At 44.3% G+C, this 18,309-nt stretch overlaps 1 protein-coding gene across 1 annotated transcript in view; it reads left to right on the top strand.

Annotated features, from left to right (window-relative positions):
* Positions 1–18,309, top strand: part of CACNA1B (calcium voltage-gated channel subunit alpha1 B) — a 1,161,590-nt gene that overhangs the window by 935,983 nt on the left and 207,298 nt on the right. Inside the window, exons 22-24 of the mRNA XM_029613506.1 lie at positions 6,136–6,262; positions 13,644–13,773; positions 15,595–15,654. Coding sequence (XP_029469366.1) covers positions 6,136–6,262; positions 13,644–13,773; positions 15,595–15,654 — 317 coding nt within the window. The remainder of the gene's footprint in view (positions 1–6,135; positions 6,263–13,643; positions 13,774–15,594; positions 15,655–18,309) is intronic.

The following is an 18,309-nucleotide window of genomic DNA, read 5'->3' as shown; positions in this document are numbered from 1 at the left end:
TAGAAAGCAGGATTAGGAATCAGAAACACTGGCAAAGCACTTCTCCAGAAGGAGTTGACCTATTGCCAAGGCACTGGAAAGGCGTCTAGAGCAACTTTATGTATGAGCCAGCCAGTGATGTCATCAGATGGTGCTGCCTTGCCGTTCCCGCAACTGTCCCTTTAAAAGTGGGGAAATTGGCCATGCATGCACCTAGGGAAGTAGGAGAGGAGGCTTCCCGGAAGGCAGTCCAGGATCCAATATTCCAGTGGCAACCTATCACACTGGAGAGAGGCCTGCTGGAGCAGTGCGACGTGGCTTCCTACCATGCTTAGAGCAGGATGCTGAACGGGGTTTGCAGGGAACAACAAAAGAGATGCGGCATCGGGAGGCCATGCAGTCAGGTCCAGCCAGCAGGTAAAGCCGTGGGCTGTGGGATGGGCCAACAGTTTGCAAATACAACAGTACATCTCCTCTAAACCCCCTACCTGAGGGTTTAGGTTTTCTGGGATGCATGGCATGGAATTCCCTCAGGAGATTATTTTCTTGAATATTGGAAGTGGGCTTCCAGGTGTTCTCTTTTGGGCCATAGCCCACCCAAGAAATAAAGTACTCCTATTTCTTGCCTCATTGATGGACGTTGAGAATTTCCTTTACCTGATAGGTAGCATTGTCCTCGGAGGAAATTTCTTGCTGTTTGGGTGGTTTCCTTGAAGGCCACAAGAGAATTAGTGGTTTCAGGAGGGAGATGTGGAAGTCATTATGAACTCCTAAAGAGGTACGTAGACATTGCTCATTGGTCCCAGGGCCAATTTGCCTGAGGATGGGAAAAGGCCCAATGTATCTAGGAGCAAGACACAAAAATGGTAAGTGGAGCCAAATGTGGCAGATGCTAAGCCAGACCTTGTCCTCTGTCTTGAATTGTGGTGTGGGCCTCCAGTGAGCATCAGAAGTCTTCTTGGATCTGTCAATCACTTTCTGTATCAACTCTGTGATGCATACCCAGAATTCCTTGAGTTCTTGAACCATCATTTGAGCTACAGGTGATGGAACCATGATAGGAATAGGCAATGGAGGGAGTGGCTGTCTTTCATAAGTAATTTGGAAGGGTGAAGATTCTGCAGTTGTGTTGATATGGGAATTGAGAAAGAACTCTGACCATGGCAGAAAGGAGGCCCAATCATCCTGCCAGTTGTTGGATATAAGCTCTAAGGAAACTTTTCAAGGTGTGGTTGGACCATTTATTTAGCCTCCCCATTGGCTTGTGGGTGGTACACCATTGAGAAGTCCAGAGATATATTACATTTTTTGCATAAGGACCGCTAATACTGGGCCATAAACTGGGACCTTTGGTCGGAGATAACATGCCGGGGTAAGCCATGCAGGTGAAAGATGTGCTGAGTTATGAGCCTGGCCAGTTCTGGAGCCGTGGGAAGACCAGGAAGTGGAAAAAAATGAGCCATCTTTGAAAAAATGGTTGATCACAACCCAAATGACAGAGCAGCCATTTGAGAGAGGGAGGTCCACTACAAAGTCAGTGGACACATGGGTCCAGGGTTCCCTCAATGCTAGCAATGGCTGTAAAAGCCCCCCAGGGTCATCCCAACATAGGCTTCTGCTGTTCACAGGTGGGACAAGAGTTCACGTAGGCTCAGAAATCACATTGCATCTGTGGCCACCAGTAATATTGATGGAGAAGGGCGAGTGTCCAAACCCAGCCAGGATGTCCTGCAACACGGGAGTCATGGGACCACTTTAATATCTTTTCACGGAGTCTGCATGAGATGACCGTCTTCCCTGGTGAAACAGTCAGGGTGGTAAACAGGGCTCTAGCTGGATCAGTGATGTGCTTGAGAGTTTCTGGGATGTCCTCTGCCTGAAAGAAGTGAGAAAAGGAAACTGCCCGAGCATTCTTGAGGGCTGGGTGATACCTCAGCTCAAAATCGGTAAAGAATAGAGACCAGTGAGCTTGTTGAACATTCAAACGTTGGGCGTGCTGGAGGTGCTCCAGGTTTTTACGATTGATGTAGATGGTGATGCGGTGATGGGCAACATCTAGCCAGTGGCACCATCCCTCTAAGGCCAATTCAATAATGGTGTTTGGCAGGGGAGAATTTTTTCAAGAAGGAACATGGGTACAGGGTGCCTTGGTGGAGTGCTGACTTAATACAGCACCTACCCCCAGCGAGGAGGCATCCACTTTGACGATGAAGAGGCAAGTAGGGTCCAGATGGTGGTGACAAGGCTCTCATAGAAAGGTGTCTTTTAGTTCTCAGTCGGCCATCATGGCCTCAGGTGGCCAGGCCTTGGCATTAGCCCCTTATGTGTGAGGGCAATGAGAGGAACAGCAATCTTGGAGTAACATAGAAACATAGAAATGATGGCAGAAAAAGACCAATCGGCCCATCTAGTCTGCCCAGCAAGCTTCCACTCTTATTTTCCCATACTTATCTGTTTCACCAACCACCAACTTCAGGGCTCTTGTTGATAATTGTTTGATTCAAATTTCCTGCCATCCCCTGTCATTGATGCAGAGAGTAATGTTGGAGTTGCATCAAAGGTGAGCATAAAGCTTATGGTTAAGGGTTGTAACTGCCGCATCAAGCAAGTTACCCCGATGCTTGTTTACCCAGATTGCACAGATCGATGCCTTGTTGGATGATGACTGAATGTAAATCCTGTTTTCCTCACTTCCCCCTACCATTGAAGCAGATAGCAGCACTGTATATGTATTCAAAGTGATGTATCAGGCTTAATTGGTTTAGGGTAGTAACTGCTGTAATAAGCAAGCTACCCCCACGCTTATTTGTTTACCCAGATTATGAAGTTTTGTCCTTGTTGGTTGTTGTCTGAATGCTAATCCTCTTTTCCACATTACCCGCTGCCAGAGAAGCAGAGAGCAACGCTGTGTATGCATTCAAAGAGATGTATCAGGCTTAATTGGTTTAGGGTAGTAACCTCCGTAATAAGCAAGCTACCCCCACATTTATTTATTTACCCAGATTGTGAAGTTCAGTCCTTTTTGGCTGTTATCTGAATGCAAATCCTCTTTTCCACATTTCCCTTTGCCGTTGAAGCAGAGAACAATGTTGGGGTTGCATTAACCGTGCAATGGATTTTTTTTTGAGTAATGGTAGTAATTACCAGGTAGTAGTTAACATTCCAGCAAGCCACCCCCATGGCTCTACTCTTCATTCCCATCCTCTAGCCTTTATGGATCCACAGTGTTTATCCCATGCCGCTTTGAAATCTTTCACAGTTTTAGTCTTCATCACTTCCTCCGGAAGGGCATTCCAGGCATCCACCACCCTCTCCGTGAAGAAATACTTCCTGACATTGGTTCTGAGTCTTCCTCCCTGGAACTTCAAATCGTGACCCCTAGTTCTACTGATTTTTTTCCATTGTAAAAAGTTTGATGTTGACCATGAATCATTGAAACCTTTCAAGTATCTGAAAGTCTGTATCATATCACCTCTGCTCCTCCTCTCCTCCAGGGTGTACATATTTAGGTTCTTTAATCTCTCCGCATAAGTCATTTTATGAAGACAATCCACCTTTTTGGTTGCCCTTCTCTGGACTGCGTTCATTTTATCTCTGTCCCTTTGGAGATACGGTCTCCAGAACTGAACACAGTACTCCAGGTGGGGCCTCACCAAGGCCATGTACAAGGAGATCATCACTTCCTTTCTCTTACTTAGATATTCCTCTCTCTATGCAGCCCAGCATTCTTCTGGCTTTAGCTAACGCCTTGTCACATTGTTTCACCGACTTCAGATCATTAGACACTATCACCCCAAGGTCTCTCTCCTGCTCCATGCACATCAGTCCTTCACCTCCCATCAAATACAATTCTTTCAGATTTCCACACCACATATGCATGACTCTGCCCTTCTTGGCATTGAATCTCAGCTGCCATATCTTTGACCACTCTTCCAGCTTCCTTAAGTCACGTCTTATTCTCTCCACTCCTTCCGGCGTATCCACTCTGTAGTTAGCAATGAAATGTCTATAATAGTTGGCAAAGCCCAGGAAACATTTTAGGAACCGCAACCCATTTGGCCGGGGCCAGTCATGGATATTTTTTAGTTTATCCGGATCCATGGTGAAGCCTTTACTGGAGACGATATACGTTAGGAAACTAAGGCTCTCTTTCTCAAATAGACACTTCTACAGTTTGGAGTATAACTGGTTTTCATGGAGGCATTGAAGTACTCAGTGGACATCATGGTGATGAGATATAAGTTTCTTAGAAAAAATGATGATGTCATCGAGGTACACAACGACACAGGTGTAAAGAAGGTCTCTGAAGATCTCATTTAACATCTTTTAGAACACTGCCAGGGCATTACATAGTCAAATGGCATCACAAAGTACTCATAACCCAACCCTTGTATTGAAGGCCATCTTCCATTCATCGTTGGCATAGATGCGGACAGATTGTTAGCCCCTTGGAGGTCCAGTTTGGTAAAAATTCTCACCCCTTGCAGGCGATCGAACAATTCTGAGATTAAGGGTAGTGGATATCTTTTTTTAGTAACTGCATAGAGGCACAATAATCAATGCAGGGGCTGAGCGCCCCAAGTTTTTTAGAAATGAAGAAGAATCCTGCACCAGCTGAAGACAAGGAGGGATGAATGAACCCCCTGTCCAGGTTTTCATGGTTGTACTCTGACATAGCCTTCATCTCTAGGAGCGACAATGGGTATACCGTTATGAGGTGGATTGGTGTCAGGTAACAGTTTGATTGCGTAGTCAAAGTCCTTATGTGGAGGTAGAGCTCTGCCCTCTTAGAGAAGACGTCTGAGAAATCCACTTATGGAAACTTCCCTTCCCCCTACTCTATCCTTCCTACCCTTTCCCCTAAACTTCCCACCCCTACCCCTATTCTAACCCCCCCCCCCGACCTTTATCTTACCTCTTGTGTCTGCCTCTGGGTGGCAGGCGCAAGTTGCGCATGCTGGCAGCCTGCCAGCATGTGATCCTCCGACACTGCAGCAAATGGCTGCTGTGCCAGAAGCCTCTGGCCCCGCCCAATGGATTGCCCCTCCCCGCCCCCTCCCCACCCCTTTTTCGAAGCCCCGGGACTTAGATGCATCCTGGAGCTTTACACGCATCGCCGAGCCTTTATAAAATAGGTCCGGCGCGCATAACACTCCCTACATGCATAACCCCCCCTACGTGCGTAAATTCTATGGATTTACACGTGTAGGGCTTTGAAAATCTGCCCCACAGTAAGGAGGTTTGAAGTGTGTATGTTTGCTTCGAGTCCTCTTCTGCTGCAAAGGGTGTGGGGCCTCTGGAAGCTGGGTCTGTGGCAATCGAAGCCTGGATCGCTCGCTTTGACCTCTGGCATCCTCTCCCGGGAGCTGCTGGGAAACTTATGCAGACGAGTCTTCTGGTCCTCTTCTGCTGCAAGGGGTGTGGTGCCGGGATGGAAGTGGAAGTAAGGAGCAGGTTTAGTTTCAGTAACCCAGGACAGAGATATGGAACATGACCACTGGAGCTGGATTGCAGGGCTGGATGCAGAGCAGGAACAAGGCCAGATGAGTAGTTGTTGAACCAATGGCAGTCCAACTACCTAGAAACCAGAGGGCAAATGTCTCGTGTTTCCTCTGTAGCTTCCCAGCCTCTGTCTGCAAGCTCCACCAGTCCTGACACGAAAACAGATCAGACATAAGTCTAGTCTTTTCTAAAAGCTTTGAATGATGGAAATTTACCACCTAACTATTCTCAGTCATTCTTATGGTTAAAAAGTTGTTCCCAATGTCTAACCTAAATTTCCGTTGTCATTCTGTCTGCAGTGGAGATGGAGAACAGTTTATCTCCAGCCTCTCTATTGCCCTATGCATGAATATTTTATCCTGTGTGATGCATGAGATTGCTCTAAGTTGATCTTTAAAATCTTCATGTCATCTTACTGGAACAAAAATGGCATTGTGCTATCAGCTTGATGAAGGTGATTACTGTAATATCTAGGAAAGTAACCTTGTCATTTGTTGGGTTATATTTATTTGAGTTCAGACTATTTTTTTTGAGCCAACCATTAAAGAATGTCTATGAATTTGGCATGGAGAAAAGTTTACTATATTTGTTCTTGCACTGATTTAATACTACTAGTTACATTCTTCCACTTACCTTCTTACTTTATTATTGTAGTGAATAATATTGACTATGAAAGTAAAATGGAAGAGAAGAAGGATATAGAGGTGGATGACTTAACGAAAAATGGTCCAAAACAAATCCTGCCATACAGCTCCATGTTCATCTTTAGTCCTACAAACCCGTAAGTCTTTGGGCCCCACTGGCCAATCTTTTCCCTGTATCTATGAATGCTGACTGGATAGCAACAGACAATGGGAGTTATAGGAAGAACCTTATTGATACTGAACTAATGAGAACAGGTAATATGAAGAAATCGAAGAATCAGAGTAAATGAGTAAATGAGGACTAGAGAGTGAAGCCATACATGTTCCCCAATGGTAGTGTCTTTGGTTGAATTACTAAATGTCGTAGCTAAGAAAATAACCCTTTGCATTTGTGAGGCATAACTAATAAAGATGTGCAGAGAAAATGTATTTGTTTTGTTTTTTTTCATTTTAGCACATGCTAAAACAAAATTAAATTAAAATTTTTCTCTGTCATTTCATTTTGAAACAATACAAAATGAGTTGATGTTTTTGTGGAAAGGGAAGTGTGTCCCTAGTACTTAGTTGAGTGACTGAGAATATAGAATTCATAATAAGTGACTAGATGCTGTGTTCAGTGGTGATCTTAAGATAGTATCTGAATTTCCAGCACAGAAAAAAGCTAAGCATGCTATATTTCAGAAGCTGAAGTTTGATTTAAGAGTTGTGAGTACATCCTAACATATATGAGGTTTTAAAAATATATATCCATATTACAGTGTTTGCAGAAACTCAACTGTATTAAAATCTTAATGACTCCCTCAAGCCAACAGGGACTTGCAGAGTCATTTGAGGTCTTTTATAGAGTGAAATAGAGCATTTTAATGTTTTTATAATTTGCCAGATTAATTGAACTAAAAACAGAAGTCCTCAATTACAGTACAGCACCAGTCACTAGTACTGCAAGGTTCTCCAAACTACTTGCCCTTCCAGTGTGCCTCAACCCTACTCTGAAGGGAGCATATATAGAAGATGTGACTGTAGTGGAAGAGGATGCTAATTTAATGTCAACTGGAATGCTATTGCAACCTAGCATAGAACATTACTGTAGACAAAGACCAATTAGCCCAATCAGTCTGCTCTGTTATTCCTATCCATGCTGCAAAGATATATCCCAGCAGGATATCATTCCTTATCTAAGTTATTTTTTGTTGTCTTCCTCATTGGTTCTCTACTATCCTGGGTAGATGAGCTTACATGGCCTAGACTTAGGCATAGACAATGTAGGCAACTGCATCTGGTACCAAATTTTGATAGATGCCAGATCTTTTCTGATGCTGCTGCCATCAGGTCCTACTGACAATTTCCTTTTTATTCAACTGCAGGCCACACCAAAATGTTCAGCTAAAATCAGTGTGGGACCTGTGAGCCGGCATGGTCACTCACAAACCCTGTGGTGGCTCTGTCCCCTACTCCAAGCACTGGGCTTCCTGTTATCAGGGAAATCTGTGTGAGGAGCATGACCACAGATCATGCGCTGACTTTAGCTGAAGATTTTGATACGGCCAGTTGATGGATAAAAAGGAAATAATCAGCAGGGCTGCTGGTAAAGGGAGATGGACAGGAAACCAAGGGGAGAGGGGAAAACTTTTGGCAGGATCCTACACCCTTTGATGATTTCTGGGGGGAAGACGGAGGAGGGGAGTTTCCTCCTCCCCCCATCTCGGGATGATTTCTGGGGCATAGCCAGAACTGAATTTTTTGGGTGGGCACAAGGTTAACATGCGTGGGCTGTAGGCATGCAGGCCTGAGACCTACTGGTTATATTCTTATTGATAAATAATGCCATATACTGCTCCCTACAATGGCTTTCTAAGTAGTTTGCAACAGCCATTATGCATCATGCGTAAAACTTTAAAACATTTTACTTCAATTATTTCAAACACTTACCAGCATTAAAAATTCCTTATTAATCTGTATTAATTTATTTTATATTTATTGCAGTAAAGCAAAGAAGTAAAAAGCAAAGAAAACAAACAGATCCAACCAATCGTAATAAAACAAAAATCAGTGTATTCTTTCATGAATCCTCTTTGCAGAAAGCCAGAAATCATCATAACTACAATAAAATATCATTAATCATCAGAACAGGTGCAGAGCAGAGCTAGGACAATTCACATTACAACTGACATGAAAAAAAATATTCAAATTCTGGGGTCACCTCAGCAAAAAATATCCCTCCTTGCTAAACATTTTGGGGTAGATTTTCCACTTTGCATGCGTGTATCCATGTGCACGCATTTCCCGGCGGGCACACATGGATGCGCCAATTTTCTACCATGTGCGCGCTGGTGCGCGCATGTTATAAAATATGTGGGCCGCGCACACATGCACACTGGATTTTAGAATCTGCATGCGTATGTGCAGGGCGCGTGCGCATGGGGGAGACTTCTGCAATTTCTGCACAGTGACACATTCCGGCCTTCACCAGTTCCCTTCCAGTCCACTCGAATTAAGCAGCGGACTGGGAGGGAACCTCCCTACCCCCTACCTAACCTCCCTTCCCTTTCCCCTCTCCTCTCCTCCTCTCCACCCCCTAAACCCTACCTTTTTCTTTTTTTTTCCGTTGTTGCACAACTTACTTCCGCTCCCAAGCTGAAGTAAGTTGCGTGCGCCAGCAGCCGGGTCTTCAGGACAGCGAACAATGGTGCTGTCCTGGCCCGCCCCCCACCCGTCCCTGCCCAGAACACTCCCCCCCCCCCCCCCCCCCCGGCCTGCCACTTCGAACAGGCCCGGCACTTATTTGTTTACTGGCATTTACACACGTGGCTGGGCCTCTTTAAACATTTTCCCAGCGTGCGCAATGCTCGGCCACGCGCATAAACGCCGGGATTTACATGCATGGGCGGTTTAAAATCCTACCTAATTAATAAAATCTCAGGATTTTTCTTTTTTTACCTTTGTTGCCTGATCTTTGTATTTTTCTAATCAGTTGGACCCTGTCTCTTTTTTCCCACTTTTCCCTTGTCTGTTATTTCCTAATTCCTTTTTAGGGTCTCTCTTCTCATTCTGTTTCTTCTCCTACAGTCTTCTTCCCCTCCTCCCTCATACATGCAAACACACACACACACACACTCACAGAGGTTCATGCCTTGGCTCACAGACTCCCTCACACTCATAAGCGCTCACTCTCATATGCTCCCCCCCTCCCCCACAAGCTCTCACTCTCACATTTTCTACACACTCACCCAAGCTCTCACTCTCACATGCTCTCCCCCCACATACACAAGCTCTTACTCTCACATTCTTTACACACACACACACAAGCTCTCACTCTGTTATGCTCTAGGGATGTGAATCATTTTTCTAACGAATTGAAATATTTCTAAATTCATTAGAAATCGGTTAACAGAAAGAAGCGATCAATTTTACCCCCAATTTTTTGTAAAAATTGTTTTTCGGGTTAGTGCGCGCTAACTCATGTTAGCGCGCACTAACAAAAAAACGTTTATTTTTGTTACTTTTTTTATTTTTTGCAATTTTTGTTAGTGCGCGCTAACATGAGTTAGCGTGCACTAACATGAGTTAGCGTGCACTAACGATTTTTCCGGGCCAGATGACCCCGAAAGCGGGAACGATTGGACACCCGCTCTACCAAACACTCACTTTCAAGTGCTCTACAATATACACACACATTCACACATACACACATAGACAAGCTCTCACTCTCCGGCTCCCATTCTCACATACACAGATGCACACCCAGGTTCCCATTCTTATACACACACATAGATGCACACACAGGCTCCAATTCTCACCCAGATAGATGAACACTCAGGCTTCCAGTCTCACTCACATACACACATGTCCAGGCTTCTATTCTAATTCGCACACACACCCAGGCTCCCATTCTAATACACATACACACAAACACACACACAGGCTCCCATTCTCACCCACACATACATGGGGCCTTTTTATTAGGCATAGCCAAACTCCTACTTCCACTGTCAAGGGGATGGGATCCCAAAACGGCTTTGCTGCTCTGGTCCTCCTCTTCACTGTCGTGGGGATGGGATCCCGCAATGGCCTTGCATCTCTGGTGTCAGACAGCCCTGGTTGGGTAGGCCTGAGCCCAAAGGGGGGGAGAGGCCACTTCTAACCTGCCAGCACTGACCCATTTGGTTTCTGAGGATTTGTATTCTGCTGGTACCAACCCAGCTACTTGCAGTATTACTAGATTGTGCTTTCTTTCTCTGCCCTTTGTTTTGTCTTTATTACCTCTTCCCTTGACGGCATGAAGGGTGAGTTATTTGTAATATTGTATCCTCCCAACTATGTTCCTACTACTGAAATAGAATAAGATAGCACATAATGACCATTAGGCCCATCTAGTCTGCCCTATTTCATTCTTGCTGCAGTGCCATATACCTCAGTTGATCCTTAGCTTTCCCGTCATGTCATGTCTTTACTAGGGATCTTCAATGTTTATCCCCTACTTTTTAACATTCCATTACTGTTTTTGTCTCCCATCATGAGTCTGTTCATTGCATCCACCAATCTTTCAGTGAAGAAATACTTTCCAATATTGCTCCTAGGTCTATCCATCGTGCCCCCACCCACTGGAGCTTCATATCATATCAGCTTAAATCTTTAGACAAGTGTCTACTGAAAAATGGACTAATAACTCATTCTGCACAAATTACCAGTCATCATGTAATGCTGGTGACTTGAAGGTGGAGGTTTCTATATCATTAGCCAAATCTATCAATAGTCCAGTCATTGCTTTTCTTCATTAATTAGCTCTGTCCTGTTTCATTGGGCTGTGGTATTATTGAATTAATTTCTGTCTTATAATTTACTAATGAAGACGACTTGTGATTTTCAGTACTTGTAATTGAGTGTAACCCTTTGCCAGAGAGTTTGTTGTTTCCTTTAAGGACATAAAATTATTTGTTCTTCGGGCTGCTCTTTTCAGTTTTAGATCCCTGGGGGAGGGGGGAGTTTTTGATGTGGGGGAAAGGACCTAGGTGATGGAGTATTTCTCTTTAAGTGTGTGCATCTCTCTAGTATGTAATTTTCCTCAGCGACATACAGGCTGGACACAGACTGGTTGTTCAAAACAATTTACGGATCATTTCCAAAATGTCTATCATAATCCAGTATACTTCCCAATTTGAACTATTTACAAACAGGCCGATTCAGTAAAAGTCACGGGAGAGCGGGCGAGCACCCACACTCCTGGCGCGCACACAGGCCACTCTGGCGCGCACACAGACCACTCTCCTGTGCACGCGATTCAGTATTTAAATGAGGGCCCACAGTAAAAAGAGGCGCTAGGGACACTAGCACATCCCTAGCACCTCTTTTTTGACAAGAGCGGCAGCTGTCAGTGAGTTTGACAGCCGACGCTCAATTTTGCTGGCGTCAGTTCTCAAACCCGCTGACAGCTACGGGTTCGGAAACTGGACGCCGGCAAAATTGAGCATCCGATTTTCAACCCGCGAGCCGATTAAAAATTTTTTTTTTTAATTATTTTTTACTTTGTGACCTCCAACTTAATATCGCTATGATATTAAGTTGGAGGGTGTACAGAAAAGCAGTTTGGGTAGGCACTAATTTCTGAAAGTAAAATGTGCGGCTTGGCTGCACATTTTACTTAGTGAATCGCACGGGAATAACTAATAGGGCTATCAACATCCATTTGCATGTTGCGGGCGCTATTAGTTTCGGGGGGGGGGTTGGACGCGCGTTTTTGACCCCTTACTGAATAAGGGGTAATGCTAGTGTGTCAAAAACCTGCGTCCAAATGCGAGTTAACAGTGTGCTCTGCCAGAGCGCACTGTACTGTATCGACCTGATAGTCTCTCTAAGGATTAGCTTGTAGCCTTCTTTTCAAGACTTGAGGAGGAACCTTCCACTTTTTACTCATCAGTGTGCAAGTCCCAAACTTTAGAGGGAATCTTATTGGGGAACTTCAAAGCATGAAAAGATCCTACCTGAGTCCAAAGTTCTGTCTCTTGTCCACAGCCTGTGTCCTGGTCCCTATGGGGTAGAGATCCAGTTGGGAGTCTCCAGATCTTGATGTTTTGTTCTGCTCCATCTTTCAATTCTGGATGACTTCTCTGGGGGAAAAGTCTAATGTTTCCAGTCTTGAACAAAATTCTCACTCTCCTGACTCCAGGGTGTGAGGAGGGGGTGGGAAAAAACCTCCACACTAACAAAAAAGGGGAAACCCCAAATTGCTCAAAATCCAAAAATCCCGCACCGGGTAGTGCTGTCACTGCTTTGCTTCTTCTAGGGAGTAGAGGGGTAGATCACAGGTCTCCAGCCTTTGCTCTCAGAATAGGGGTTTGTCCCTCTTCCAAAGCATGGGGTGTTCCCCAAAATGAGAAAATTAATTCAAAATCTGATTAAAAGCCTCCAAAAATCTCTCTCTCTCATCCAGAAATGAGGCAGACCCTCTCAGACACAGAGGGCCAGATTTTAAAAGGGTTACGCGCATAAGGTACACGCGTAACCCTTTTAAAAAACCCCTGCGTGTGCCGAGCCTATTTTGCATAGGCTCGGTGGCGCGCACAGGCCCCGGGACGCACGTAAGTCCCGGGGCTTGCAAAAAGGGGCGGTCGGGGGCATGGCCAGGGGCGTGGTTTCGGATCGGGGGCATGTTCGGGGGCGTGTGGGCAGTCCGGGGGCATGGCCGAGTGCCCCAACACAGCGGCCTGTGTCAGGGCCTGCCATGCCGGTGCGTGTAAGTTATTACTGCCTGGAGGCAGTAGTAACTTTTCAGATAAAGGTAAGGGGGGTCTAGAGAGGGCCGGGGGGTGGGTTAGGTAGGGGAAGGGAGGGGAAGGTGCAGGGGGGTGGAAGGAAAGTTCCCTCCGAGGCCGCTCCAATTTCAGAGCGGCCTCGGAGGGAACGGGCAGCGCACGCAGGGCTCGGCGCGCGCAAGTTGCAGAAATGTGCACCCCCTTGCGCGCGCTGACCCCGGATTTTATCAGATATGCGTGGCTACGTACGTATCTTTTAAAATCCAGCGTACTTTTGTTCGCGCGCACGTAGAATTATAAAATCTACCCCAGAGTGTACTGATAAGATATCTCTTCTGAATGCAGGAAAAATACCAAGTTAGATTAGTAGGCCCAAACTCAGCTGGATGAAAGGAAATATAGCTGCTAACTCTTCTAGAGTCAAACCAAAATGGCCATGCTCTCTATACCTTTAGCTCCACCTTATGCCCTTGGAATAGCTAATCACAGTTAGCTCATTGGAGAGACTCAAAAGGAATAGAAAATCCCACTAAGCTATTATTAGCCCTCATGGTAAGGGACCTAGGGCCATCTAGTGGCTAACCAAAGTGTCAGTCACATGAGTAATTCTGTTGTGGTTGAAAGAGATGTCAAATGTAGGGAAAAGGGTGACTGCCTTCCAATTAAGGTGCCTCACTGAGGAAGTGTGAACTGAAAGGTGCTGCTTGCTTTTCTGTTTATCCAATGTATCTGTATTTTTTACTGTTCATTTTTTATTTGCTTTTTTTAGCATCCGTCGCCTGTGTCATTACATTGTGAATCTCCGTTATTTTGAGATGGTCATCCTAATGGTAATAGCACTGAGCAGTATTGCTCTAGCTGCAGAGGATCCTGTGCAGTCTGATGCACCACGAAATGATGTAAGTATTGGCCCACCAAAATCCTAATGCAGAATTCATGATATGCACTGCAGTGCAGTATAATATACTAAGCCTAATTTAAAAAACCGCAAGGGCCTTGTCATTTAAGTGGGAGATCTAAATGATGGGCGCAGAAGTAAAGGATTATTCCAAAGAGAATGCACAGTTGTTACTATTCTGACGTAGTGGTACGATTGTCAATCTCAGAGAAGAGATATTATCCCTCCTTCCCTGGTACTCCCTCAGGCCTTTTCTTCCCTCTCCATGTTTCCTCTCCCAGGTTACTCCTTCATTCTCTTTGACTCCTCTCCCTCTTTGGGACATGTGATGGGGAAGTGGCTATTGTTATTGAGCCAGTAGACCAGAGGGGAGGGGAGGGGAGAGCAGTCCTTGCCATCCAGGGATCCCCTCCTTAGGCCCAGAAAAGAGGGTAGGAGAGAGCAGTGCTGGGAGGATCAGGCTGCATGGAAGGAGGAAGAAGCGATTTGGGATATATGAAGGGAACTGAAACACAGTATGGGAAGAAGAAACTAGTTGGAATGAGGTGGGGAGGGGATGAGGAAAGGAAGAGTTGGGATAGGATGAGGACCATTGGATGGAAGAGGGAGAATTCAAGGAACAAAAATGGGGGGATGAAGGAGCAGAGGAACCTGGGAGGTATGGAGGAGAGGAATTAAGTGCATAGAATAACTGGACTTACGGATCTTCTAGAGCTCCCAAATTTTCATGTGCTGCAGGACCAGAGGCTCCATCAAGGATTAAAAAGTGTGGCTGTCTGAGCCACAGAAGCACACAGAGTAGTGTGAGGAAGGTCCAGGGGATCCAGGACCTAGAAAGAGAGAGAAAACTCAGGGTCAGGGAATCCCTCCAAATGAATCAGTGTGTATAGCCAAACCTTTGTTAAAAACCATTTCCACAATTTTTCACGAGTTTCCACTTGTGTGTGTGTGTGTGTCTCTGCATATATGTATATGGGCCATTTTAAAGGACCCTCATCCATTTTGCTCAGAATATAATTCTGGCTGCTTATCCCCTCAGGAAATTAATAATCCTATTGTAATTTCCAAAACAGTAAAATAATTGCACAACTAATACAAGCTCTTGTAGAAGGGAAGAAGCTGGCCTTTCTTGACACCATCAATTGTTGCTGTTAGTGTTTGTAAAAACCTGAAAATTCAAATTCTAGTGGAATGACTACATACCAGTTTGTAACGTTACCTTTATATTGGATTCAGCTTTAAAGGGCTGGACATTGTTACTTTTCAATTCAACAAAATACACAAGAAGGGAGGAAGCTGGGCTGATTCCGCTGTTGACCCATTACATATGGGCGGTGGCATAGAGGAGTGTCCTGTCCCAGAGGGGTGGTGGATCTCAGACGTGTGAGAGCGAGATGCTCAAATTTTAGGCAAAGAAAGGAGGGAAGGTAGCCGCTTCAACTGTGGCCCTGAAGAGTTCAGGCCTAGAGAAGACATTACCTCCATCCCTTGGCCAAAGAAGACACGCGAGTCTTCCAGTTGGGCATCTGGAGGGGGGAGGGGAATCAGTGGGGAGGGTAAAAATGAGAAAAATGGAGCTAGGAAAGTGAGGAGTCTGTGTACAGAAGACAGAACTGCCTTGTCCTGAGGAATGTTTGGGGCCTTGTCCAGGCTTTTTAACTTAAGAGACTCCACGTTGCAGTGGTAAGAAATCATGCCTGAGTTCTTTGTAAACCGGCATGATGTGTTTCACGAATGTCGGTAAATAAAAGTTAATAAATAAATAAATAAAATAAATAAAATGTATGTGGTTAATGTTTCAAGATCTTCCTTTCTACTTCAGGTTCTAAAATATATGGATTACATATTCACGGGTGTCTTTACCTTTGAGATGGTGATAAAGGTGAGCATCTTATGACAAATATTCGAACAGCCCCTCCCGGGGCAGCTGTTGTTTCACAATAAATTCATTAAGGTCCTAATTCTCTAAGACATTTTTCCTATTCTGTGTTTATAGGGGAAAAAAATCTGTAATAAATCATTCCCTAAATTATTTAGAGATGGGTTTATGATTTTTCGGGCTGTTAGGACCAGGAGGGGAGGGATGGGAGAGGCTTTTTTTTTTTTTTTTTTTTTAATACCCCAGCTTCATTTTTTAAATGAAATAAAGTGAAAAAGTATAGTGAAACTTGCTACTCAAGTTCCTTCTCATGAGCCATCACGCATTCTCTCGGAACCAAAAATCTCGGTATATATTTGAGCAGTGAATGCAGAAAAATTTTCCAGTGCTGGCTTTGTTTATTTAATCAGTACAAATTCAATACAAGGTAAATGTGGGGGGAAAAGGGAGAAAATGTTTGCTGCAGACCAATCTAGTCATAAAAATAAAGGGTTGGAAAGATCACTATAGAGTTCTGGGGGATGATGTTTTCCCAGTTTATAATTTTATGTGACATAACACAAAAGTAAATGTCTTGAAGCAGATAGGTACAAAAAGAAAAAAAAAAAACTTCTAACCAGAACAACAACTCTGTTAAAGTTCCCAATGAAGAATTACTAGACGTTTCACCCATAATTAATGGCACCTACTTTGCAGAACATCCATATATTTAGATGAAAAAAAAAGAATACTCCTGTCCAGATCCCCTTGGATACCCTGACCTGCGGAAAGTTTGGTGTAGATTGAACATTAAACAAGGTATTAGGGACACACACACACACACACACACACACATAGATCTCATAAGCATTCTTCCCCTTTGGAAGGTAAGATAAAGCAAGCTAAAATCCCCAAAATATCAGCAACAGGAAAAGGAGAAAAATTCAGTCCTGAAACAACACTTATTAGGAAAAAAAGACAGAAGCAATAGAAATAATTACACTTGGTCTGCCTTACATTTGATGCACTTTTAACTAGAGAGAGGAAAAATAAAGCCCTGGATCCGGGAATCTAGCCTCTAATTCCTGTGCATGCAATAAAAAATCTAATCATTCTGGGTGGAAAAAAATGCATAATAAACACTTATAATGTATTCTGCATTTTGCTGAAAAGCAAAGTGAAAACAGAGCACCAAACTCAAGAGCTCACTGGTGAAATACAAGGAATTTATTCTTACGAGCCTGCACAGATCTCAGTAAATCAGGAATAATCCACACCAGACTATAGAGATACCTGGCTATGATTTGAAAAATGTTTTCAGAATCCATTTCCTATCAACCTGAAAAATAAGTTCCAACAAGCAGGGTAGATTTGTGTGGATGTATGTGAAATAGGCTGTCAGATAAAATAGAAGCCTTAGCAGAGCGACCTCTAGTTGATCTGAACGTGTCAGGTCAGGAGTGTGGGCCACCATTAAGAGGGAGAGTTTCTGCCTTACTGCTTAGTTATGAAATACCAGCAGGAACCCAGGAACCAGAAACCTTGCAGGAATCCCGAAAGCTGAAGCTGTGCTGAATTGCAGGAACCAGGCACAGTCCAGAAGGGTTGGAGCCAGGAAGAAGACTGAGGCCAGGACCTGGAAGGAGTACAGGAAACAGGCAGGAATTCAGAAGAGAACCCTTGCCAGGCCAGAAAGAAGCCACTTCTACCGCCACAGGGATCGAGCCCATGGCCACAGGAGCCAGTTTTGCAAAATGATTGGGGGTGCTAAACACGATGCAAATTGCCTCTCCCTGAATACAGTGAAGGAGTTTGCTCAATATTGCAGGTGCTCAAGCACCCACAGAGCTGGCGCCTATGTTCATGGGCAATCACATCAACTTTGCTAGCTGTAGTGTTTCTGCACTAGAGATCACTTTGAAGCCAGATGCCAAGAAAACACCTCCTCAAGGAAGACAATCGGAGATCTCCCTTTCCCACCAGTTTGCCAGAGACAACGTAACGCTTCATGGCTCATGGGTACACGGCTTCTGCAGGAGGGGTAAGTATGGGCTTTGCCTTTGGACTTCTCTATCAAAAAGAAAGCTGGAAAAAAAAAGCACATCAGAAACCGGAAAGGGTAGGCATCATGGCATCAGAACTATCTTGGATCTCACCCAGTCATTCAACAATTGTTGTTTCTTTTAAATGCAACAATCACCAGTTCCGATGCCAGACTATAAGAGTAGTTAATAAGCTACTGATGACTTCTAATGGCATTCGTTATCAGAGTGTGTGGGACAGATTGAGATTTACCTTATGGAAGAATTGTATAGTGGCTGTCTAGGTTAATTGACAATTTAAGGTGGTGTCCTGGAAGGTATGCTGAGACAGATGATATTTAAGTAAGCCATTGCTTTCATATAGACTGCACATCTTGCATTTTTAAAGCCGCACTCTACAGCAGTAGCCCTATCACAAAACCTCATGTCATTCCATAGTTAGCACTTGCCACTAATCTATGCGTTTCTGTGACAGTATTTCAGGCTAAGTACCAGCTTCTGCCATAATGAGCTGCTGGGCTGTTTGCAGAGTCATCAAAAATTGCCTGAACATAAGTCCTAATGTTTATCCTTTACAAGATGTCAGAAAGACACATGAATCTGATTTGTAAAGGCTTTGGGAGTCATTTTCAAAAGT

This window comes from Rhinatrema bivittatum, chromosome 8 (genome assembly GCF_901001135.1).
Source record: "Rhinatrema bivittatum chromosome 8, aRhiBiv1.1, whole genome shotgun sequence".
Taxonomy (NCBI): Eukaryota; Metazoa; Chordata; class Amphibia; order Gymnophiona; family Rhinatrematidae; genus Rhinatrema; species Rhinatrema bivittatum.
Note: the sequence above shows the minus strand (reverse complement) of the source record. Positions and strands in the feature narration are given on the sequence as shown.